Genomic DNA, 27,518 nt, shown 5'->3' with positions numbered 1-27,518 from the left:
GTATTAAAGTATTTTTTTATTATTGCTTTTTTATTTTTTGTTGTTGTTGTGGTCACAGGTGTGTTAGAGAACAAAAAAAAAAAAAAAAAGTGAACAATGGGCTAATCCAATCAGATTTGAGTGCCGGAACTATATTTGATAACTATTTATGGTCTAAAAGTTGACTGAAAAATGTCATTCACACTCGTTATTTTATTAGAATCACAATATCTGAGCGTGTGTTTTGGTTAAATGGTAATGAATGTCTGTGTGTATAATTAGTGTTGTTCCCGCCCTCTCCACCTACACGCACGCGCACGCAGAAGTGGCGTTCAGTTGAGTCAGTCAGTGAGAGAGTTTGAGCGAATCAAAGCAGGTTCGGATTCTCTGGACAAAACACGCGTTTATTTGAGGATTCTTCTGGAAAAGTTCATCGGCTTTGTGGATGAAATGTTTGTGTCCGTGGCTTTGCTGATTTTAATTCAGAGTAAGTGCTTTGTTCCATGTGATCTTCTTAAAGTCTGATGATCTTCTTTAGAGAACAAGATTAGATGCTGTCAGTAAGTGCTCCTCTGTGTGTCTGTCATCTACTTTATTCAATTAAACACTATATATATCATATATACACGTACTGATTACACTTGCAGGCAGAAGTTGTCGATTTATTGGGTTAAACTGTGAAATATACCACGTAAATACCATAGTACTTGAGAATGGCAGTCTTTCGTTACCTTGATATATCCATTAAAGTAGATCTACAGTACCATAGTATCACCACAGTACTTTACTGTAAGGGTTGAAGTAACAATCGTAAGAAAAAGTCTTAAGATTGTTGTTCAGTCGATAAAATTTGAGCTTAGATTTGAATTATTAATATAAAGGCAAATGTATTAAAACCATAATGATTCAGCTAATGAATATTTCTGTAAGATATTTTTCTTCTTGTAAGTTAATTACATCAGTTGTTTTGGGAGGTGTTATTTTTAGTATCACTGAAATAATATTTAGAACCAGATTTTCTTTTTTTAAATATGTCTGTATGTTTTGTCTTAATTTTTTTTATTTAATTTTAGTATTATTATTATTATTATTATTATTATTTTGGTAGATCAAGTCAAACCAAATTAAACTGAGAAATATTGATTCTCTTATTCTTTCTTTTGCTTTATTTATTTATTATTTATAGTTACATTTCTTTATTTTTCCTTTTTGTTTTTTATTTATTTATAGTTACATTTATTTTTTTCCTTTTTGTTTATTTTTTTATTTATAATTACATTTATTTATTTTTATCCTTTCTTCATTCATTTATTCATTTATTTATAGTTACATTTATTTATTATTTTGCTTTATTTATTTATTTGTTTATAGTTACATGTATTTATTTTTTCCTTTGTTTATTTCTTTATTTATAGTTACATTTATTTATTATTTTTGCTTTATTTATTTATTTGTTTATAGTTACATGTGTTTATTTTTTCCTTTGTTTATTTCTTTATTTATAGTTACATTTATTTATTATTTTTGCTTTATTTATTTATTTGTTTATAGTTACATGTATTTATTTTTTCCTTTGTTTATTTCTTTATTTATAGTTACATTTATTTATTATTTTTGCTTTATTTATTTGTTTATAGTTACATGTATTTATTTTTTCCTTTGTTTATTTCTTTATTTATAGTTACATTTATTTATTTTCCCCCCTTTCTTTATTAATTTATAGTTACATTTATTTACCCCCCCTTTATTCATTTATTTTTAGTTACATTTATTTATTTTTCCTGTGTTTATTTATTTATAGTTACATTATTTTTTTCCCTTTCTTTATTCATGTATTTATTTATATATTTACATTTATTATTTTTTACCTTTATTTATTTATTTATTTTTCTATTGATCAAGTTTTTAGAAATGCAGACACTTAAAATAAATATGATGTACTCTCTATTTTTTTATTTTTTTTAAAATACCATGGCACTTGTCCAGCAAAAGCAGATGCAGATCCGCTGGTGGTTTGAGGAATGCATGTTTGGGTGGCCATGCGTGTGATGCTGAGCGTGTTTGTGAGGTTTTAGATGTGCGGCGCGTCTCTGCTTCTGCATCTGTTGATTCTGGCTGAGTTTGATGGTGTGTTTTGCTGTAATTCTGCATCTCATGAGATCTCAGAGCACTTGTAATGCCATGACTCTGATCAAATGACGTGTGTGTGTGTGTGTGTGTGTGTGTGTGTGTGTGTGTGTGTGTGTGTGTGTGTGTGTGTGTGTGTGTGTGTGTGTGTGTGTGTGTGTGTGTGTGTGTGTGTGTGTGTGGAGGGTGGGGTTGTCTGTACCAGCTGTTGCAGACAGAGTTACACACACTCACAGAGGGTCTTTGTTCTTTCAGGGTCTCTTGCGTTCCACAAACTCACAAACACTGACCCATCAACACAACAATCAATCAGCACTGAGCTTTTTCCCCTGTTTATTCACAGGCTGTATTCTGTATCCATCCACAAACATTGATCACAGAGTGGTTTTAGTTTTTGTTAGTTGTATCATTAATCCTGATAAAGAATTATATTTCACCCCAAAATTACTAGAAAGAAACAGTGTTATTTTAGCATCACTGAGATACTATTATAGTTTTTTTTAAATATTTTGAATAATTTTTATATTTTTGATTTTAGAGTTTTAGTAATTTTGTTGTTTTCTTTTCTTTATTTTTTTTGTCAGTGTTAATTTTTTTTAGTTCCATTTTGGTAGATTTAAGTTAAACTGCCTTTGCAAAAAGTTAATTTTGTTTCAAGCAATTAAAACTGTGTTTTTTTTTAAATATAAAATTTAGTTAACTATAAAATATGGAAGCCCGTTTCTGCCACTAAATAAAAAAAAGAGGTAATTGCGACTTATCTCACGACAGTTCAGATTTTTTTTCTCCGAATTGCGTCATATAAACTTGTAATTCTGACTTTTTGTCTCAGAACTGTGAGATATAAACTCAAAATTGCAAGAAACAAACTCAAAAGTGTGAGATATAAACATGCAATTCTGACTTTTTTCTCGCAGTTGTGAGTTATAAAGTCTGTTTCTGAGGAGATAAATAAAAAGACTGATATGTTCACAGAATTGCGAGTTTATATCTCACAATTGTGGCTAAATAACTCAAAATTGTGATTTTTTTTTTTTTTTTTTTTTGTCAGGTTTTTATTTTTAATTCAGTTTTAGTAATCATTTTTAGTACATAAAGTTAAACTACCTTTGGAAAAGTTTTTTTATATTTTATTTTACTTCAGCTAATGTTTAATTTATTTCAAGCAATGAAAATGTTTTTCTGTTATGGTTTTAGTTAAATATAATAGCCCTAGAAAGAAATACTTATGTTTGGATTCTTATATATTTTACATAATTTATGCTGATTTAAAAAAAAAAGTCTCAGTATGAATTACTGTTACAAAAATGAGAATAAAATATAAATGTAAAACATTAAATATTTGTCATTTGTTATTTTGTATTTATTTTTATATATAAAAAAAATCTAAATATATAATGTTTATAATATAAAGAATTATTACCACTATCACAAATAATTATTGCTCATTATAATTAATACAAAAAAGTTAATGGTCCCTCTTTATGCAATAACGACCTTTATGCAGTTTCTTTTTTTGTTGGTTTATTGTGGTAAAATATGACGTTTAAATCTTCTCATACATCATTTGCATTAGTTGTTGGTGTTTAAAAGCTGTAAAATATGAGTCTGAATCCGCAAGCGAGTGTGTTAATGTGCTGACTCAGGACACAACCAGTGACAGGTGTGTGTGTGTGTGTGTGTGTGTGTGTGTGTGTGTGTGGGAGACAGTTGTCAGGTTGTCTTATCAGACTGGACACAGTGTTTTCATGTGTGTTGATTCCAGTCAGCACACAATGCCTCTCTCCATCTCTCCTCAAACGCAGACGTCAGGTGCAAGGTCGAGTTCCCAGATAAGATGAAATACAGAAACACAGATTCTGCCATTATTTACTCTCCCTCATATCGCTCCTAACCCAAATGACACTTTGTTTCTTCAGTGGGAGACAAAAGAAGACATTTAGCGGGATGTTCAGTGAGGAGCAGTGTGAACATTCTGCTAAACGTCTCCTTTTGAGTTCACCAGCACATGAGGGAGAGGAAATGTGATCCATATGTATGTCTGAAGTGTAAGGTGAGGGGGTAGCTCATGATAAAATGATGTCCTGTCCAGTTTTATACTCCACAACTGGAGCAATAGAGATATGGAGGAATGTCAGCATTCCTTCTGTGTGAAATAATGGACGTTCAGACGCAGACATGAGCACTGAAACACACATGTGCTGACAGAAATATTCCAGACAAATCACTGCTGTTCATGTCAATTTAAACTGCTGTGCATGTACACTAAAACTCTTAATCTATCATTTCATTTAATTCAAATAAAGCTGAAATAAAATAAATATTAGATTGAAATTTTTTTTAATACAAATGTTTCCTTGGAATGAAATAATTTATGTTGAAGTAATAAAATCACTAAAACTGAAAAAACAAACAAACATAGAAACTAATTAAAAAGCACAAAGTAAAAAAAAAAAAAAAAACTATTAAAAAAAAAAAATTCCACAAAAAAAGTTGTAGGTTTTGTAGAACCCCATTAAAATGTTTATATTTACTATTTTGATTTTAGACTTTTAAAATAGTTTTTTCGTTTTTTCCATCGGTTTTTATTTTTAATTAAGTTTTAGTACTTCAGGTTAAACTACTTTAGCAAAAATATGTTTATATTTGAACTTGTTTTTATTTTAACTTATGTTGTTTTTTTGTTATAATAAATATTAAATTAATAAAATAAATATTAGATTGAAAAAATGTTCAATACAAATGTTTCCTTGGAATGAAATAAAAAAAAATTGGTTAAAGATATTAAATAATTAAAACTGAACAACAAAAGAACATTGAAACTAATTAAAAAAACCACAAGTAAAAACTATAAAAAAAAACATAAAATTCCACAAAAAAAGTTGTAGTTTTTGTAGAATCCCATCTAAAATCTTCATTTTAGACTTTTAGTAATTTTTTTATTTTTTTTCCATCAGTTTTTCTTTTTAATTCAGTTTTAGTACTTCAAGTTAAACTACTTAGCAAAAATATTTTTATTTTTTAACTTGTTTTTATTTTAAAATATGTTGTAATAAATATAAAATTAATAAAATAAATATTAGATTGAAAAAATGTTCAATACAGATATTTCCTTGGAATGAAATAAAATTTATGTTGAAGTAAGAAAATCACTAAAACTAAAAAAAACAAACAAACATAGAAACTAATTAAAAAACACAAAGTAAAATTAAAAACTATATATTAAAAAAAGTAAACTAAAATAAAAAATTTAAGCTAAATGGTATTATTTATAATATTTTCAGTTTTGATTTTCTTTCTAGAGTTTTAGCAGTTTTATTGTTTTTATTTTAACATTTATTCAGATGTAGTAATTTAATACATCAAGTTAAACTACCTTTGCAAAAAAAATATTTCAGCTAATGTTTATTTTATTTTAAGCAATGAAAAAGCTTTTTATTAAAATGCATATGAGAGAGAAAATCTTATATAATTAGGGTTAGGGTTAATATTTAAAATAAAGGTATTGTATGAATTTCATATGAATTACTGTATTACAACAATGAGAATAAAATATGCTGTTCATGTGAACTGTAAACAGGGTTAATTTGATTGAAATAAAATATAAATATTTGATTGTAATACAATAATTCATACTGTAAGACTTTTTTATTATTTTAAATTTAAAATCAGCAAAAATAAATAAATAAAACTAAATAAATGAATATAAATAAAGATATGCTGATTTTTATTTATTTATTTTTTTCATTGAAGTTTTTTTTTTTTTTGTGATTTGTGTTCCTGAGACTAAAAGCATCAGGATACGTAAATGTTCCCCACATCCACATCTTGTTCAGATCTGTCTGGTGTTTTGATTGGAGTTTCCTTTATATGATAAAACGGCAACGTCAAACCAAGCGCTGTAATCAGCCACAGTCCTGTTTTTCTAATGATTTAGTCTGTCAGGAAACAACAGTTCCAAGAAGTGTTTTGGATGCTCAGTTTCCGCACACGTCATTTTCAGCAACCGGCTCATCTTTCTGGAAAAGACCAATCTGAAATTGATTACTGAATGAGAAAGAAGAAGCTAAACTGCTGAACCTAAACTTAAAATCATTATAACACACATCTGATCTGGAAAGCTGCTTTAGTCTCATGTTGTGAACTTAATTTGCGTATTACTCTTGATTAGGACCAAAATCATAATTGTTGATTATTGCCTTGAAATTGATTTTGTAATTATTAATTATGATGATCACAATTTACATTGATTGATGTTTTAAATAGCTTTATACCATTGTTTGAGACAACTGCATGCCATAATTTTATATAAAAATAAAAAAAGTATTGCTTTTCTTGTCACAAATGTCAACGATACATTGGTTTGGATTCTTTAAATAAAAAAAGTACAAATATGCAATATGCATAAGGATATGCCGCTATCAAATTTTATGTTGTGATTAATTGATAATGCTTTTTTTACAGTATACGCTATTATCACCATATCGAAGTGGAGTCATAATACAGTAGAACAGCTTTAATAACTATTTTCTTATGACAAAAATAACTCAACATTTAAATACAATAAAGCAATACATAAAAATATATATAAAGTTATAAAATGTAGACAGATTAAAGTGCAAAAGATTATAAAGACCAATAGATATCACTTTACAGTTAACCTTAATGCATTCATATTCACAATCAGCAATAGCTACATTTACCACAGTTATTAATCTTTGTTAAAAAAATACTCTTAGTTCACATTAGCTCATGAAATAACACAGTTACAACTTTTGATTTGAACAGTTTGTTATTAAATATTGGAATGATCTCAGATTAATGAATGTTTGAATGGCAGCTAATGAATGAACTAATGTTAACTAATGAAGCCCTAATGTAAAGTTCGACCCAACAATAAAGAATCAAAACACTTTCAAACAATATCCAGGGCATGTTGGAGTCCAGATTAAAATGTAAAACAGTTTGAAAGTAAGTCTAAATATTGATGTATTTGTGGCTGTGATGAACACCAGAGCAAATACACAAATCTGAATCACTTTTTAAATCATTTCAACACTTTCCAGAAACTGAAAGCTGTTTTGTTGACTGTGTTTTCGGGGAAATGGCTGCATTATGTTTAGCTCCATCTGCTGTCAGAGAATGAAAGTGCGTTTTCATCCAGAGCGTCTCTTATGTGCTTCTCATCCGTGCTTGTTTACATCAGAGTGCAGAATAATGCAGAATAATCAACGTGTTTTTTTTTTTGTAATGGCAGCTTTGGAAGATTAGGTACTTATGGCATCCGTAATCACGATTAGAAATTTGATGAATTGTGCAGCTTTTACTCTAACGATGTGTGGGCAGAAGCAGGAAGGCCAACAATGACTGCCATGTTATTGAAGAAGGGAAACACCTGTTTCCTGTTCCTGTGAGGAAATCACAATCCGACTTTAGCCGCAAACGTGCAGGCGAACAGAAGCTTGACCTTTGTGTCTGTTCACCACAGAATGAGATCAACTATGTTTAGAAATCCATATTGTGCTGCTTCTTCCAACTGGGAGTCTGCAAACACAATCCTGGAGCCCCGGAGCGCTGTGTGTTATTCATAACATGCTTTTGTTCTGTGTTTCAGGCGCGGCCGTCGTCCCCGTCACCGTCACCAGCCGCAGTCCCCAAGTGGAAGTGCATGAGTTTTCTGGTGAGTGTGTTTGTGTTTGCAAATGTTAGTTAGGTAATGTGCTGTATCTTCATCATGTCTGCTGTCCTCCACAGACGCTGAGCTCTCCTGTGAGTTCAGGACAGAAAAAGACAAGAATCCTCGCATCGAGTGGAAGAAGATCGACAAGGATGTGTCGTTTGTTTTTTACGACGGCCGTTTCGTAGGTAATTGACATCTGTGGTGTATTAAATGAGCAGTGGAGTTAGTAACTGCTTAGAACAGTCTAGAATCATACTGCAAATTTCCTGGTAAATACCTAAAATATCCTAGCTACCACATAAGAACAGATAAAAACCCATTCATACCACCTTTGGAGCCACATAGAAACATCCTAGCAAACACTCATAATAGCCTGGGATTTTCTTTGTCCTTTTAGTAGGGCCCTATGATTTCCATGATCCGGAAAACGCAGATGCAATTGCAAAAAAGTCAGAATTGTGAGAGATAAACTCATCATTGTGCAAAAAAGTCCAAATTGTAAAATAAGGTCAGAATTGCAATATACTCTCGAAATGGCGCAAAAAAGTTAAAAATTGCAAAAAACGTCAGAATTACTCTATGTAAACTAAATTGGGCAAAAAGGTCAGAATTGCAAAAAAAAGGTCAGAATTGCAAAAAAAGGTCAGAATTGCAAGATATTCTCGAAATGGCGCAAAAAAGTTAAAATTGCAAAAAACGTCAGAATTACTCTATGTAAACTAAATTGGACAAAAAGGTCAGAATTGCAAAAAAAAGGTCAGAATTGCAAAAAAAGGTCAGAATTGCAAAAAAAGGTCAGAATTGCAAGATATTCTCGAAATGGCGCAAAAAAGTTAAAATTGCAAAAAACGTCAGAATTACTCTATGTAAACTAAATTGGACAAAAAGGTCAGAATTGCAAAAAAAAGGTCAGAATTGCAAAAAAAGGTCAGAATTGCAAAAAAAGGTCAGAATTGCAAGATATTCTCGAAATGGCGCAAAAAAGTTAAAATTGCAAAAAACGTCAGAATTACTCTATGTAAACTAAATTGGACAAAAAGGTCAGAATTGCAAAAAAAAGGTCAGAATTGCAAAAAAAGGTCAGAATTGCAAGATATTCTCGAAATGGCGCAAAAAAGTTAAAATTGCAAAAAACGTCAGAATTACTCTATGTAAACTAAATTGGACAAAAAGGTCAGAATTGCAAGATATAAACTCACAATTGTGCAAAAAAAGGTCAAAATTGCAAAAAAAGGTCAGAATTGCAAGATATTCTCGAAATTGCATCAAAAATGTCAAAATTGCAACAAAAAGATCAGAATTGCAAGATAGTCTCAAAATTGTGCAAAAAAGGTCAGAATTACTCTGTGTAAAATAAATTGGGCCCTATGATTTCCGTGATCCGGAAAACTCACAGAATCCAGTCATAAAAATGGAATTTACTCTGTAATGTGGAATGTCACGGAATCTGATCAATTTGAAGAATATTTTTGAATAAATCAAGAGTAATCATGAACACACAAACAATCTCTAGAACTGCTCTGAGAGTCACTTATTAATGAGCATTTTACAGTTTCTTTTGAGAAAAACTATGGCAGTATCATTAAAACAAACTTACAGGTCTTTACAGCAATGCTTCAAAATAAAAGTTCAGTTTAACCCTCTGGGGCCCGGGGGTGTTTTGGGGCCCTGAAGAAGTTTTGACATGCCTTGACATTTGTGCTTTTTTCAGTATGTTAAAAACATATTAATATCCTAAATCTAAATACATTGTATTTAGCACAAATTGGACTACAAAAATATGTAAGCAACATGAATGTACACTTTTAAGTTTTTGAGAAAACAATGTTTATGCGTGCATTTTGAAAAACTAAATTTTTGAAGTCACTGAAATAAGGTCATCTAACACATACAGAATATTTATTCTCGGGACTTCCGAGAATTGGATGTGGTAGGCTTGGTTTTTTTCTACCAAATGATGTGAAAATCATCTAGTTCACTTGTTTTCACAAAACAGTATATAGATTTAAATTTTTGAAGACACTTTTTGTTTAGAGTGGCTGTATGCGAGAAGGCGTGAATGATCATGAATAATGCTGTGATTTACACCTGAGAAGACAAAGACCTGCATAATGAGCCGCATAATGAGCCATTCAGTCGGATGTTGACTGAGAGGAAACAACAGAAAGAATAAAGGAAAAATGAAAAGACAAAATACATATATATTTAGTTTGAAGCGTATTTTGAATATATTTAACTATCACACAAAATAACTTGTCTTTCACTTGTGAGTGCAGTTAAACTTTTTATTAGGAACAAAAGTAATAAACACAGAAGTCAAGATGTCGAGGGTGCAATATCCAAATCACTTGCAGGAAACTTGAACACAGGAAAACGGGGAACAGCAGAAACTGCAAAGAAAACAAGTAGATGTGAGCAACACAATGATCTGACAAAGACAGAGCTAACATGGAGAAAACACATACACTACCAGCCAAACTTTTTATTATTAAAAGTTTTTTTTTTTTTAAGTGAGCAGTTTTTTTTACATAGTAAACCTATTTCACAAAATTAGATAATTATTTTTCTTTAAAAAAGTACCTTTGACTGGTAGTGTATAGCATAGGCGTAGAACAGTTAGGTGCAAATAAAACAGTGTGAGATAAATACAGGTGTAAGGTTTGTAATGAAGTGATACAGGAGAAACCATACATCTTCTACCTTTCATACAGATTACTTAAAAAGAGAATAGTAGTTTTTTATTTGAATTGGTTTATGTAAAAGTAAACATTTCAAGCTTTCTACAAGTAAATGCATTATGTCTGTGAGGCACGTAATCACTTAGATTTAGGTTTCATGCACGTTAGTTTCATTTATGTGTCTGTGAAAAGATATAACAGACAGTGAAGGCAGAGCGCGTGCCCTGACTGTTTTCTTATTTTCATAAAAGCACAGTGTATACAAATAAAAATATACACTCTACAGTTTCGAATGATGTATTGGTTGTATTTGTACGATCAAAACTGACGGAGAATTTTACATTCTTTTCGGAGTTATTACAAAAGCGTGCCTCAAATGCGCCAGCGCGTTTTTCGACCAAAGTTGAAACATCCTGTCATCATGAGACATTTAGATGCAGTGAAATGAAACATACTTTATAATGTTTCACTTGCTGTAGTCAGGAAATACAGTTGGCAAAAAGTCTTAACTGGTAAAATGTGTGCACATTCTGTCACAGTAACAACTTACAAATATAAAAGAAAAAAACTTACTTGTGTAAATATCTCATCTGCTGGTTCAAGCCGTGTCTCATTTAATGTTCATCTTCTGAAGTAAGTTTTATTCCTGACAGCCCGTCTTCTTCCAAAAAGGACTAACTTGAAAGAAAAGAAACTGCTTTCTCCTTTGTTTACTGTGATGTGGGCGTCTACTTTTGGCGCGGCGCCCTCACGTGGACGATTTGAATATGAAAGACTGGAATCGCTCCTGGGCGTGATCTAATTAAAACTAATGAAGCAGACAAGAGAGACTGGACATCGTGTTGGTTTCATACGGATTACTTTATCACAGAATATTTGATTTCAATAAACATTACTTTATTTGAAAGTATAGATATCAAGCTTTCTCTAGACATATTGCTCATGTCTCTGTGTTGTGTATTGGCTGAGTTATAGTCTATTTTAATGACGCGTTTCTGAATGAAGATCACGGAGATCAACGCGGCAGACAGCACACCCTTTTTGTTTTCTTTATTTTGTAAAATCACAATATTTTTTTGGTTTTGTGAGTATATACAAATAAAAGTAGACCCTTTACAGATTCGATTGATGTACTGCTTTTATATGTACAATCAGAAATGACCGAGTAATTGAAGTTCCTTTTGGGAAACTGCCACAAAACGCGTATACGCGTGTTTGGACCCCAGGGGGTTAACTTGAAGAAACTGTGACAGAAATATATTTCTTAACATGATACTACTAGTACTACTAATACAATTATTATTAAAACATTATTTTTAAGGAATATTTGCCAAAACATTATTTACCAGAAAAATGTAAATAAACAGTATTTTTGAAAAATAAATAAATACATAACAAATTCATTCTTTATAAAAATCAATTAATTAGACATGTTTTTGATGATTAAAAATTAAGGAAACTATTAAAATGGAATTTAGAAAATTAATAGAAAACACAGAATTTGGTAAGAATAAGGCTGAATCTGAGAAAAAAAATTAAAGCAATAACATGCAAGTGTTTTTTATATATATATATATATATATATATATATATTTTTTTTTTTAATTTAACCATTAAAACAGAGTCTAGAATACTTAAAATGGGACAAATTAAATATAGAAAAATTAAAAAGGAAAAAATGAAATTAAAACTATAAAACGGAATTTGAAAAAATAAAACCGATTTCACAGGGCCCTGTTGTAGTTGCAAGTTAAAGGTGTTTGGCTGTTTTGTAATCGGTGAGTGCAGCAGATTGTTTTAGTCTTTATATCAGTTCTACAGTTCCCCTTATAATCAGAACAGGAAGTGCACAGATTCTGTGTGACATGATATAAACGGCTGTAATGGAGTTTAAAGAGATGAGTCTATTTCTGTGTCTGGTTCTGACATGAGCATCAGTCCAACAGCTCACTTCCTGTAGAAATATCACATCATGTGTGGATCTGGACAGTGCTGGATCAAAAACCCTAATAAAATATCATTTTCTAAAATGTAGTTGAGTAAAAAGTACTATATTGTGCTATAAAAGCCCATTTCTGCCACTGAATAAAAAATAAAGGTAATTGCAGACTTAAAGGTCACAATTGTGAGGAAAGAAAAATCTAAGAATTTGTGACAAACTTGCAATTGTGCAAACAAGGTCAGATTTGTAAGATATGAACTCAGCAGCATGAAAAAAATTCAGAAATTATGAGCAAAAAATGTCAAAATTAGATATGTATTCGTAATTGCAGATAAAAATGTCAAAATTGCACAAAAAAAAATCACAATTGTGAGATATAAACTTGCAACTGCACAAAAAAGGTCAGAATTGTGAGACAAATTCGTAATTGTGCAAAAAAGGAAAGGTAAGGAAAGGAAACAGTATTATGCTTCATATAAACTCAGTTACAAGATATAAACTCTGTAATTATGAAATATAGGCCAGAATTGCAAAAAAAAAGGTCAGAATTGCAAGATATAAACTCGTAATTGCATGAAAAAGTCTGATTTGTGAGATACAAACTCTCAGTTGTGTGAAAACGGTTAGCATTGTAAGATATAAACTTGCAATTATGAAAAATAGGTCAGAATTACAAAAAAAGCCAAAATTGCAAAAAATAAACTCGTAATTGAATGAAAAATGTCAAAATTGTAAAAAAAAAAAAAAAAGTCTGAATTCTGAGATTTAGACTCGTAATTGCATGAAAAAGGTCAGAATTGCAACATAAATTCACAATTATGCAAAAATAGTAAAAACTGCAAGAAAAAAGAATTGCGAGATATAAACTTGTAACTGCAGAAAAAAGGTAAGAATTGTAAAAAAGGTCAGAATTGTGAAATATAATAAAAAAGATTATAATTGTGAGATATAAACTCATAATTGCACAAAAAAGGTCAGAATTGTGCAATTTAATAGTTGCAGTTACCCTTTCTGTGTTTATGCTTCATATAAACTCACTTGTGTGAAAAAAGGTCATAATTGCCAGATATAAACTCGTAATTGCATGAGATATAAACTCACAGTTGTGTGAAAAAGGTTAGCATTGTAAGATATAAACTTGCAATTATGAAAAATTGGTCAGAATTACAAAAAAAGCCAAAATTGCAAAAAATAAACTCGTAATTGAATGAAAAATGTCAAAATTGTAACAAAAAGTCTTATTTCTTAGATATAGACTCGTAATTGCATGAAAAAGGTCAGAATTGTAACATATAAATTCACAATTATGCAAAAATAGTCAAAATTGCAAGAAAAAAGAATTGCGAGATACAAACTTGTAACTGCAGAAAAAAGGTCAGAATTGTAAGATATAATAAAAAAGATTATAATTGTGAGATATAAACTCATCATTGCACAAAAAAGGTCATAATTGTGCAGTTTAATAGTTGCAGTTACCCTTTCTGTTTTTATGCTTCATATAAACTCACTTGTGTGAAAAAAGGTCATAATAACAACTCGCAATTGAATGAAAAATTTCAAAATTGCAAAAAATTATCTGAATTCTGAGATTTTGAGAAAAAAGTCAGAAGTGCAAGATAAAAACTCACAATTCTGACTTTATTTAGTGGTGGAAACCGGCTTCCATATTATGCTGTGGAATGTAGTGAAGTAGCAGTAAAATGTTCTCCAAATGAATTTACTCTGATAAAGTACAGGTACTTATAGGATGTACTTAAGTGCAGTAATGAAATAAAACCGCTGGATGTGGTGCAGCAGTTGTGATCATGGAGTGATGTGCATATTTCTGGTGTGTGGTTCAGGGCCGTTTAACGAGCGTGCGGAGATCGAGGGGGCGACGGTGCGGCTGCGCAGAGTGACTCAACTCGATGCGGGCAAATACCGCTGTGAGGTCAGCGCTCCGCAGGACAGCATCACGCTGGGAGAAACCAACGTCACGCTGAAAGTGCTGGGTAACACACGTCTGTCCTGCTGTCTGATGCTCAGTGTGTTGCGCTCGTGTGTCTGATGTGTTTAATGTGGTTTCAGTGCCTCCACAAACGCCGTCATGCGACGTGCCCAGCTCTGCTCTGACGGGCTCTCAGGTGGAGCTGCGCTGTAAGGACCAACACAGCATCCCACCCGCCGTCTACACCTGGTTCAAAAACAACCACCCTCTGCCCATCCGCCAGCCTAATGCCACTTACACCATCGACGAGTTCAGCGGCGTCCTGGTGAGTGTGAACACACGCCGCTGTGAACCTGCTCATACGCCACATGAATGTTGAATCGAGTTAACACAACATGTTCAGCTCATTTTACATCAGAAATATGATCAAAATCAAATATGTAATGCTTAATAGCTTACTTGTTTTTTTAAGAAGTCTCTTCTGATCACCTAGGCTGCATTTATTTGATCAAAATTACAGTAAAAATAGTGAAATATTATTACAATATAAAATAGCTGTTTTCTATGGGAGCCCATTCCACCACTGAATAAAAAATAAAAAAAGGTAATTGTGACCTTTATCTCGCAATTCTGACTTTTTATCTCAGAAATGTGAGACATAAACTCACAATTGTGAGTTATAAAGTCCGAATTATGAGATATAAGCTTCTAATTGCGAGTTTTCTCAGAATTGAGATATGAACTCGCTATTGTGAGTTATAAAGTCCAATTTTGAGGACTGTTCTCAGATTTGCAATTCTTACGTTCTCACAATTCTGACTCACAATTGCATGTTATGAAGTCACAATTTTTAGAAAAACAAATCACAGTTACAAGATAAACTTCCAATTTGGAGAAAAAAGTCACAATTACGAGATATAAACTCACAATTCTTAGAACAAAAATCACAATTATGAGATAAACAAAGTCATAATTGCAAGATATAACCACAATTCTGAAGGAATAAAGTTACAATTATGAAATAACATAAATAATATTTCACAATAAAAAGTCACAGTTTATATCTCACAATGCTGACTTTTATTTTTTGAGTTTATGCCACGCAGTTCAGTTTTTATCTTGCAATTCTGACTTTATAACTCTGAATTGAGAGTTTATATAAGGCAATTCTGACTTAATTTCTCAGTTGTTTATATCTCACAATTCTGAATTTATAACTCACAATTTTGTAAAATGTAATTTATTTCTGAATTTTCTGCATTATTACTCCAGTCTTGAGTGTCACATGATCGTTCAAAAATCATTATTATCAATGTTGAAAACAGTTGTGCTGTCCAGAATTTTTTTATGGAACCATAATATATTTTATTTTTCAGAATTCACAGATGAATAGAATTTTTTTTTCAATGTCTTTACTGTCACTTTGATCAATTCAGTGTGACAGAATATCTTTGATAGAATTTCTAATATTTACAGTATTATACAGAGTGAGTGAAAAGTAGATAGGCATTAAAAATTTGCTAATAAATTTTACATTTCTAATAAAAATGTATTAAATTTAATTAAATTTAATTAAATTTAAATTATTTTATTTATATATATATATATATATTATATATATATATTATAATTATTGATACTACAAGTTCTATAGCCATTAAATATTGCTTGGTTTCTTTTCACCCATACTGTATAAAGTGTGTGTGTGTGTGTATATGTGTGTGTATATATATATATATATATATATATATATATATATATATATATATATATATTAGTGGTGGGCTGTTATCGGCGTTAACGTGCTGCGTTAACGTGAGACTTTTATCGGGCGATAAAAAAAATATCGCCGTTAATCTATTCTCAAAATTGGGTTGGGAGCTGGGTCTAAACTACGCAAGCTATGATGACTTTCACCTTGATAGTTTAACGCGGATGTATACCAAAGACTATAGAATATGGTCGAGCGTTTATGTCTCCTCCGCCAAAACACAGACGGGATCACGTCGTCCTCCATTCATAAAAACCGAATCTACTATAGCGAAATGCCACGTAAATTCGTCGTTTTTTGGATTCATAAATCAAATATGGTCTGTCACTTAATTCAAATCGCGATATGGACTAGTGTCTGTGAAAACTGAAATGCAAAAAGACCGTTTTAATATAAATCCGGTATGTTCCGTTTGCCTAGCTGTATGTATGAAATTCATACTATGAATGGTGGAGACGCGCTTTTACTACACGCATACTGAAACACACGTGACGCTCCCGGTAATTTTTGGCATTTGCATCTCACATGAACAGATAAACTAAATCTCCAAAACTGCTGTGAGTGTCACTTATACCGTTTCATTTGAGAAAACTCGCATCATGTCATACTGTAACTGTATACACAGAAACTTCACGGCAACCTGTCAAAATAAAAGTACGGTGTAACATGTTTAGTCATTATTTGTGTAGCACACATATTCTGAATGCCTTCAGACGAATTCAAATTAGCCATTTTAATCTAGATTAATCTAGATTAATTCCAAGATTTAATCTAGATTAATCTAGATTAAAAAAATTAATCTATGCCCACCCCTAATATATATATATATATAAATATATAAATAAACACGCATTTAAAAAAAAAAAAAAAACATATATATATATATATACATACATATATATATATATATATATATATATATATATATATATATATAATTTTTTTTTTTTTTTAAATGCATGTTTATTTATATATATATATATATATATATATATATACACACACACACACACACACACACACACTTTTTTACATAAATATTTTACATTTCATATATAATAGAGAGAAAGAGAGAGAGAGGTTGTTAAGGTGAGTACACATAAAATAAAAATATAAAATATAAAGCATATATTTTATAATAACACTTGCATGTTATTGCTCTTTTGTTGTTTTTGATCGCTTCCATTGTCCTCTTTTGCAAGTCGCTTTGGATTAAAGCATCTGCTAAATGTCTAAATGTAATATTTTAAAATGACATAAAATGTATCAAAATAATAATATGAAAGCAAATAAAGAACCTCCTGGAAATGTCTTAATTTTTAAACTTGATTAAATATTTCAATCTTCAAGTTCAACATACAGTGTGTGTTTGTAAGTTCAGTCACGCTGTGATTTTGAGGTGATTGTCCTCATGTTCAGATCCTCCGCTCCGTTATGAGTGTCACGCTGACGAACTGATGCTGACAGACTGACACGAGCGTCTCTGAATCACTCTGACGCTGTCCGTCACACACTCGCACGCCGCAAGACACGACCAACCAAATGATGCTGGGCTTCGTTTCGGTTTGTTTGAGGAAGCATCCAACTGAATGATTAATTATAACTATATACTTCATTTGGTCAAGCAGTCATGATAACTATTCTGATTCGAATCAATGACTAAATCAAGAATCAATCATTAGATTTGATTCAACCTGACAGTTCATGAGTCCAAACCTGAAGCGGTTGTTGATTGGCATTCTGACTGGAGATGATGGCGGCGTGTTTGACTGTTGTTCTCTTGTGTTTGGGTCAGACGTTCCAGACGGTCAGCAGAGCCGATACGGGTCAGTATCACTGTGAGGCCAGAAACGGGGTGGGACCCAGCAAGAGCTGCCAAGGGACACTCATGCAGATCGGTGAGTGTGTCTGTGTTTATGGGTCAAAGATGTTTAGATGTCCATGTCAAAATAAATGTACAAAAGTCAATTTATGTCCATAGCAGGCACATTAAATTAAGTAAAGTGTCTACTTTAAAGGTTTCAAATATGTTTTTGGACAATAAAATGTCAAAATTTGGTTGCAATAATGTTACATTGATATTCAGTGTAACACTATTTATGTGAAAAACAACAACAACATGCTTATTCTGACTTGTGCATATTAAAATATGTGACTCTGGACCACAAAACCAGTCATAAGTGTCAGTTTGTTTTCAAAATTGAGATTTATACATCATCTGAAAGAATAAAGAAGCTTTCCATTGAGATGCAACTATTTGAAAATCTGTAATCCGAGGGTGCAAAAAAATTATAATAAGGAGAAAATTGCCTTTAAAGTTGTCCAAATGAAGTTCTTGGCAATGTATATTACTAATCAAAAGTTATGTTTGATATATTAATGGTGTGAAATTTACAAAATATGTTTATGGAACTTGATCTTGATATCCTAATGATTTTTGGCATAGAAGAAAAATCTATAATTTTGACCTGTACAATGGATTTTCGGCTATTGCTATAAATATAGCCATGCTGCTTAAGACTTGTGACTTGGAGGTTTTGTGCTTTGAGTCACATGTATAAAAGAATAAGGGAGTATATTAAATTTTATTGTGTTTTAAATGAGTAAAAAAAATACTTACTGACAAATGGGCAAATTTTAAAAATGTAGAATTACAAGGAATTAGTATTTGGGGTGAAAGTAATTTGTCTTTAATATGTCATAAATTGATTTTTGCTGCAAAATAAATGAAAATTAATATTTCATAGGTATATTATTTATGTTTTATACTAAATTAGGGAAATTACAATACTTTTTCCTAATTTCTACACTTGGATAAATATATTTTGAATATAGACTACAGTAATGTTACCTATTTAAACTGCTGGCTGTCAGCATTTCATAATATATAAAAAAAATAGTTAAAAATGACAAAAAACAACAACAAAATGACTAAAACTTAAAACCTAACAATAAAATACTAAAAATGTATTAAAAAAACATGAAAATTACTAGAATTGTTTTTTAAAAATCTAAAACAAATTTTTTTAAATATTGCAAAGACAAAAACTTTTCAAATGAAAATGAAATAAAATCTATTTTGAAATTTTGACAAACAAATAGCAGTGCTTTTGTTTTAGCTTTAGTCTTTTTTTTTAAGGATTAGAAGCATAAATCTAGGTTTTTGTTTTCAATGCTATTAGTAGTTGATACCAAAAATATAGGATATATATAAAGTCATCTTCAACTTAAATAAAGCTGAAATAAAATATTAATATTATAAGAAAAACGTAAATTTATTTCGGTTATTTGCCATGGCAACATTTCTAATTTTAGTTGAAGCTGAAAAAAATACTAACTGGAAATAAAAATGAATTAAAATCTCAATTGTACTCTAATGAAAATGAGGTAAACAGCATTAAAATTAAAACTGAAGACAACAATTGAAATGTTAATAAAAACATTAGTGTATAGATAATGCAAAAATCACATTGATTATAATTGTGCTAGTGAGGATGATTCAATATAAATGTGAGAAATTCTTAAGAGGTTATTATATTAGAGCTCTATGAATGATGTGCATTGAGTGAATGTTTGGCGTTTCTGATCTGTAATGTTTCTGTCAGATGATCTGAACGTGGCGGCGGTGATCGCAGGAGTGGTTCTGCTGTGTCTGCTGGTGTTACTGTGTGCTTTCGGAGTGTTTTACGCCCATCGGCACGGATACTTCAGCCGTGAGTTCAGCTGATGAAAATAAATCACACTCACCACTTTCTGGTTCACTTCAAAATGCAGAACACTTTCAAATTGATTGATATTTCTTTAAAAAAAGTGAAAATATGTAAGATTTATGTATTAAAATTATATTAATTATCTGAAAAAGAGATATAGTAGAGCAGTGTTATTTATACTATTACAATATTTATTAATATTTTGAATTGGCCATTATTTTAATTTTTGGTTTTAATTTTGATTTTTTTTAAATATATTTTTTAAATGTATATTATATACATTTATTTTTAAAAGTGTTAATAATTGAAAGTTTTAGTGTGGCACAAAGTGGCAATTTCTGCTCTGATTAAATTTTCTTTTATAAATTGATACATTTATACACTTATAACTCTTATGAGTCAAACTGAGTAAATCATTGTCATTTATAGTTTAATAATGTAAATGTCAAGTCCAGATCAAACTTTTCCCAGGGAAAAAAAATATGTATGTATTTTTATGTATGCATGTATTTATTTATTTTTAGGTATGTATTTATTTATATATTTTTTTATGTTTGTGTGTATGTATTTATTTATTTATTTTAATGTACATATTTATTTATTTTTATGTATTTATTATTTCAATTTCTATGTGTTTATTTTTTTATGTATTTAATTTGTATCTATTTATTTTTTTTATGTAATTATTTTTTATTTTATGTATTATTTCTATTTTAATGTATTTTTTTTAATGTTTTTTTTTTTTTTTACATTAGGATTTTGTTGACCCTCTGTGGTGAAAATTATGAACAGAATATATGGAAAAAGAAAAAAAAGAAAAAAATTATTTTGCAACCATTTTTATTATAGTTTAGTTTTCTGTATTAAAATTTTAATTTTTTTTAATTTCAGTTTTAGTAATTTTAGTACCTAACCTCTATTTGTGACCATGGACCACAAAACCAGTGCAGCACAGGTATATTTGTAGCAATAGCCAAAAATACATGGTATGGGTCAAAATTGTCGACTTTTCTTTTATGCCAAAAATCATTCGGATATTAAGTAAAGATCATGTTCCATTAAGATTTGTAAATTTTCTATTGTAAATATATCTAAACTTAATTTTTGATTAGTAATATGCATTGCTAAGAAATCCATTTGGACAACTTTAAAGGCGATTTTCTTAATATTTAGATTTTTTTTGCACCCTCAGATTCCAGATTTTCAAATAGTTGTATCTCAGCCCAATATTGTCTTATCCTAACAAACCATACATCAATGGAATAAATAAAATAAATATATATATATACCCTTGTGACTGGTTTTGTGGTCCAGGGTGACTTTTTATTTCAGTTATTTGCCAAGTTATTTTCATTTTGAGCTTTATTAGAGTGAACAAAGACAGATGTGAATAGTTGTAGTTTGGGTAACAGTAGCGTCTCTGGAGTTGATTGTGATTTTTCAAGTTGTTTTTAGATTCTGACTTTCTCTTTTGTTTCCATTTCTCTCTCTGACTGAACCGTCACATACAGGACACAGAGGAAGGTAAGATCGCTAGTTCACTGCTTAACTAACTGACTAACTAACTGACTAACTGACTAACTGACTAACTGACTGACTGTGTGTGAAGGTGCTAATGATCCTGGTTGATGCAGAAGCACAGGAAGTAGCTCAGTGTGCCGTGTGTGTGTTCTGATGGGGTTAATAAGCGCATGCGACGGTTGATCATTCTGCATGGCGTTGGTGGTGTAGCGGCGGATGGTAGCGTTTAACCTTTGACCTGAGCGCTGGGTTATTGCAGGTCGTTCTGGATCCCGCAGTGTCACGGCGCCGCTCACATTAGCAGCCAGAACCTCCACAGAACCGAACACGCGTGAGTCACACACACACACACACACACACACACACACACACACACACACACACACACACACACACACTCGCGACTGCAGACACACACACGGCACAGGAGAGAGAGAGAGAGAGAGAGAGAGAGAGAGAGAGAGAGAGAGAGAGAGAGAGAGAGAGATTGTTCTTGTATGATGATGTGATTGAGTGTTTAATGATGTCATTTCCTGTTTCAGTCAACATTCAGGCTACAGTCATCCTCCCAAAGAAGTGAGTCACATTCTCAACATGTGTCTAATAACTGCTCAAACACTAATTATAGATTTATAGCAGAAACATTTATATATGATCGATCGGCTTTTCTTTGTCCATCCTTTCATCTGTCCTTTCTTTCTTTCTTTCTTTCTTTCTTTCTTTCTTTCTTTCTTTCTTTCTTTCTTTCTTTCTTTCTTTCTTTCTTTCTTTCTTTTGTCTGTCCTTTCATTCTTCCTTTTTTTGTCTTTCGTCCTTCCTTTCATCCTTTTTCTACCTTTCATTCTTTAGTTTTCTTTCTTTCAGCCATCTTTTCATTCTTTCATCCTTCCTTTCCTTACATTTATATATGATCGATCGGCATTTCTTTGTCCATCCTTTCATCTGTCCTTTCTTTCTTTCATCTGTCCTTTCTTTCTTTCTTTCTTTCTTTCTTTCTTTCTTTCTTTCTTCTGCCCGTCCTTTCTTTCTTTCTTTCTTTCTTTTGTCTGTCCTTTCATTCTTCCTTTTTTTTGTCTTTCGTCCTTCCTTTCATCCTTTTTCTACCTTTCATTCTTTAGTTTTCTTTCTTTCAGCCATCTTTTCATCCTTTCATCCTTCCTTTCTTTTGTCCTATCGTCCTTCATTTCTTGCATCCTTTCTTTCTTTCTTTCTTTTGTCTGTCCTTTCATTCTTTAGTCCGTCCTTTCGTTCTTTCGTCCGTCCATTCTTTCTTTCATCCTTTTTCGTCCTTCCTTTTTTTTTCTTTCGTCCTTCCTTTCATCCTTTTTCTTCCTTTCATTCTTTTGTTTTTCTTTCTTTCAGCCATCTTTTCATTCTTTCATCCCTTCCTTCCTTTCATTCTTTCATCCTTCCTTCCTTTTGTTCTTTCATCTTTCCTTACTTTCGTCCATCCTTTTTTTTCATCCTTTTTTCTTCCTTTCATTCTTTCTTTCTTTCGTCCATCCTTTCGTTCTTTCGCCCTTCCTTTCTTTCGTCCTATAATGCGTCCTTTCATCCTTTTGTTCTTACTTTTGTCCTTTTCGCCCGTCCTTTCGTTCTTTGTCTTTTCTTTTTTCGTCCTTCCTGTCTTTCGTCTTTCGTTCTTTTGTCCTTCCTTTCTTTCGTCCTTTCTTTCATCCTTCATTTCTTTTACCATTTTATCCTTTCGTTCTTTCATACTTCTTTTGTCCTTGTTTTCGTCTTTTTTCATCCTTTCATCTTTCCTTTCTTTTGTCCTTTTTTGTCCTTTCTTTCTTTTGTTCTTTCTTTCATCCTTCCTTACTTTCATCCGTCTTTTCTTTCATCCTATTTTTAATTTTTTCTTTCGTCTTTCCTTTTTGTCCTTTTTTTCTTTCATCCTTTTTTTTCTTTGGTCCTTTCGTTCGTCCTTTCGTTCTCTTTTCGTTCTTTTTCTTTTGTCCTTTCTTTTTTTGAATGCTTTTTAAAGGAGTCTTTTCTGCTCGTCAAGGCTGTGTTTATTTGATTAAAAATACTGAAAAAAAACTGTAATATTGTGAACTGTTAATGCAATTTAAAATAGTGGTTTTCTATTTTAGTATACTTAAATATACTTTAAAATGTAATTTATTCCTGTGATGCAAATCTGAATTTTCAGCACCATTACTCCAGTCTTCAGTGTCACATGATCCTTCAGAAATCATTCTAATATACTGATTTATTATCGATGTGGGAAACACTTGTGCTGCTTGATTATTATTTTTCAGTATTCTTTTCAAAATAAAATGTTAAAAAGAACAGCATATATTCAAAATATAAATCTTTTCTAACAATGTAGGTCTACTACTACTATTACCTTTTTATCAATTTAACATATCCTTGGTAAATAAAAGTAAATAAAACTAAGTAAATAACTAAATAAAAGTTTCTCTCAGAGAAAATGTACTGACCCCAGACTTTGAATGAGGTGTTAATTGTTACAAAAGTTTTCTGTTTTAAATAAATGCTGTTCTTTTTAATGTTTTATTCATCAAAGAATCAAAAAAAAAAAAATATTAAGCAGCACAACTGTTTCTAACATTGATAATAAAAGTAATAAATCAGCATATTAGAAGGATTTCTGAAGGATCATGTGACACTGAAAAAAAATTCAGCTTTGCATCACAGGAATAAATTATATTTTAAGGTATGTTAAAATAGAAAACCACTATTTTGAATTGCATTAACAGTTCACAATATTATAGTTTTTTTTTTCAGTAATTTTTTCATAAAATAAACAGCCTTGATGAGCTGAAAAGTCTCTTTTAAATAGCATTAATATTTTTTATGTTATATATTTTTAATAGGTTTTGGTACAATGAACCAGTTTTTTCCTCTACGTTTTCTTGTAAAAATTGCTACATTAAATCTGTAAAAAAAAAAAATCTCAAAAGAAAGTGTTTTTGATGTAGTGCTGTAGTTTATCAGCTGCTAATAACGATGAAAATATTTAATATTTATGGTAAAAATTTAATTTTTGGAAAAGAACATTTTACTTTATTTCATTTTATTTTGTATTTATATATATATTTTTAATTTTGGGAGAAAAAAATCCCACTGTAAAATTGTCAAGAGTATCTGTTTTTCATCTAATGATTTTTGTAATCAACTGATACTTTGTTACTTTTTTCTACTTGTTGTAGTACAGTGCTGTTAGATATATTTGAATAAATAAATAATAATAACAATTTATTTTTTTATGTATTTTTTCATTTTTGTCTGTGCACTTTGTAATACAGGTATATTAAACATTGTTCTACATACTACGAAAATTTTATATGTAACATGATTGGCATCAAATCTAGTGTTACTTTTTTACAGTACAGCACTATTAGATGTTTAAACATGAATTTTTAAAACATTTTTTGTTTGATTTAATCTTTTATGTACTATTTTGTAATTCAGATCAAGCTGATTATTTACTCTGTAAAAAATATATGAATATGAATGTGTAAAATATTATTTGTAAAACTCACTATAATACAATACTGTTCATTTTTAATTTATTTTTTTTTTAATAATAATAATTGTTTCCTATCGTCAGGATTTCAAGCACACTCAGTCGTTCATGCTGTGATGTGAAAAGCAGAGCCGGATGGATGGATGCTGATGGTTGTGACACTGGAAAATGAATCTGGCAGCAGCTGGACAAACAGTAACAATAATGATCCTCCAAAGGCTTCTGATGGACTTCAAGAAACCAAATCCATGTGGTTTTGTGATTAATGTTAGCGCCTCCTGCTGGCGGATCATCAAATCAAATGACTGAAGCGTTTGACCCCTATGCCTTTAACGGAGCTCCAAAGAGTCTGATGGATGACCTTTGACACGCCGTGCCTTTATTTCAACTCAATCATGTCTGTATCTACTGAGAGTGATGACGGGAATCATAGAATGGCCTCAATTATTGTATATTTTATCAATCTATGTGTTTTTTTAATAAAAATAAATGCATTTTTGTCTGAAACATTTGTTCAATTATAGCTGCTGCGTTCATCCAGAGGAAAAAAAGAAATACACAAATGCAAAATTCACTCAATTATTCAGAGACAGAAAGGAAAGAAAAAAAATGAAGGCTTTACAATAAGATTTTATTTGTCAACATTAATGCTTCTACTAACAAATCGAAATCATCAAGTTTACATTTACAGTTTACAACTTTCACAGCATTTAATTGTCAACCTTTACTAATTCAGTGTTGAAATCAGCATTAAAGACTCAAATCTTTCCAAACTCACAATGTTTTATTGACAATACATTTAAGCTTTTTTTTTTGTTAATCCTCATTTATTACTTTACTAAAAGCCTAAATCTGTTCATATGTTTTAATGTTTTACTGCTTGACAGTGAATGGTCAAAAAAATAGTGTTTTAAAATACTATTTTGTTTTTCAGATTTTATTTTATTTTTTTGCAATTTTAGTTTCTTTTTTGTACATTTTTTTTTTTTTGTCTACAGTTTTATTGAAATTAAAAAAAAAAAAATTTGAAAAGTTTTATTCATTTTAGTAAAAATGGTTTAACCAAAAGGAGAAGCTGAGCTGAAATATTTGTTTTAATGTAATTTTATTTCAAGTGACAAATGTTTGTAATGTTTTCATTAACTATAACAATCAACTTTCACAGCATTTAATTGTCAAGCTTTACTAATTAAATGTTAAAATTAGCATTTAAGACTCAAGTTTTTGCAAACCCACAAAGTTTTTTGAAAATAGTGTTTCATGAGCTTTTTTTTGTTAATCAGAAAAAATAAAATAAAAAAGTTTTCTTGTATGAATTGCTACATTTATAAACTGTAGGGTTACATTTGTTAAAAAAATATTCAAAGGAGTGTTTTTGATATACTGCTGCAGTTTTTCAACTGATAATAATGACATTTTTTAATATTTATGGTAAAAATTGTGAACAGGATTGTTTGGGGAAAAAAGTTTTTTTCTAAAAAAAAAAACCTAAAAAAAAACAACAACAATCTCCCACTGTAAAACTGACAAGCTTATCTGTTTTTCCTCTAATAATTTTTTTCTGTCAACTGATACTTTGTTTTTTTCTAGTCACAGTACTGTTATATTTATGTTTTACTCTGAATTACAATGCATTTTATTTTAGTGTATTTTTTCTTTTTTTTGTATCAGCATTTTGTAATGTATGTTAAACCATTTTACATACTACGAAAAATTAAATGTGTAAAATATTATTTGCAGAAAACCTAACTCTAACCCATACATTTAATGAGATATTTTTTTCTGTTAATCTGCATTACATGACTAAAAGTCTAAATATGTTCATAAGATTGAATTAAACCCCTTCATAACTTGAAAAGTGGATGGACAAAAAAAAAAAAAGAGTATTATCTTAGAATACTTTCATACTTTTTTTTTTTTTGCAATTTTAGTTCTATTTTTTGTAAATGTGTTGTATATTTTAATTTTTTTGTCTAAAGCTTTATTTTAATTTTAGTAGTGTAACTGAAAAATGAGAACCGATGCCTAGCTGCACATCTTTTTTAATGTAATTTTATTTCAAGTAACAAATGTTTGTAATGTTTTCATTAACTCATGTTTTTTTTTTTCCGAACTCGTACAGTTTTATTGAAAATAAATTAAATGAGCTTTTTTTCTGTTAATCCACATTTATTACTTGACCAAAAGCCTGAATCTGTTCATATGATCAACTGTGCCTCTTCAGATTTGAATGAAACCCCTTAATTCATATAGATTTTACAATCAACTTTTCAAGATCAAAAATGTTATTTAGACAGTGGATGGACAAAAAAATGAGTATTATTTTAAAATAGTTTTATATATTTTTCCATATTTATTTTTTTGCAATTTCAGTTTTATTTTTTGTAAACGTGTTGTATATTTGTGTAATTTTTTTGTCGATAGTTTATTTTAATTTTAGTAGTTGAACTGAAAAATGAGAACTGACACCAAGTTGAAATATTTTTTTAAATGTAATTTTATTTTAAGTGACAAATGTTTTTGCTTTCATTAACTAAAACATGAACTAACTTCCACAGCGTTGAATTGTCAGCCTTTACTAATTAAATGTTGAAATTAGCATTAAAGCCTCTAAACCCATAGTTTTTTAATTTTTTTATAGTTTGTTAATCAGCATTTATGTAACTAAAAGCCTAAATCTGTTCATC

At 30.3% G+C, this 27,518-nt stretch overlaps 1 protein-coding gene across 1 annotated transcript; it reads left to right on the top strand.

Moving 5' to 3' along the window:
• Positions 1–331: 331 nt before the first annotated feature.
• On the top strand, positions 332–26,909 carry jam2a (junctional adhesion molecule 2a). The gene is made up of 11 exons (XM_073842857.1): positions 332–466; positions 7,721–7,786; positions 7,861–7,971; positions 14,248–14,397; positions 14,474–14,658; positions 17,900–18,002; positions 19,710–19,817; positions 21,326–21,338; positions 21,595–21,666; positions 21,878–21,911; positions 24,916–26,909. Exons 1-11 carry the CDS (start codon positions 430–432, stop codon positions 24,946–24,948), a joined length of 912 nt encoding a protein of 303 aa, XP_073698958.1. The 5' UTR covers positions 332–429; the 3' UTR covers positions 24,949–26,909.
• The last annotated feature ends 609 nt before the right edge of the window (positions 26,910–27,518 follow it).

This window comes from Garra rufa, chromosome 6 (genome assembly GCF_049309525.1).
Source record: "Garra rufa chromosome 6, GarRuf1.0, whole genome shotgun sequence".
Taxonomy (NCBI): domain Eukaryota; kingdom Metazoa; phylum Chordata; class Actinopteri; order Cypriniformes; family Cyprinidae; genus Garra; species Garra rufa.
This window is presented reverse-complemented; position numbering and strand designations above follow the sequence as displayed.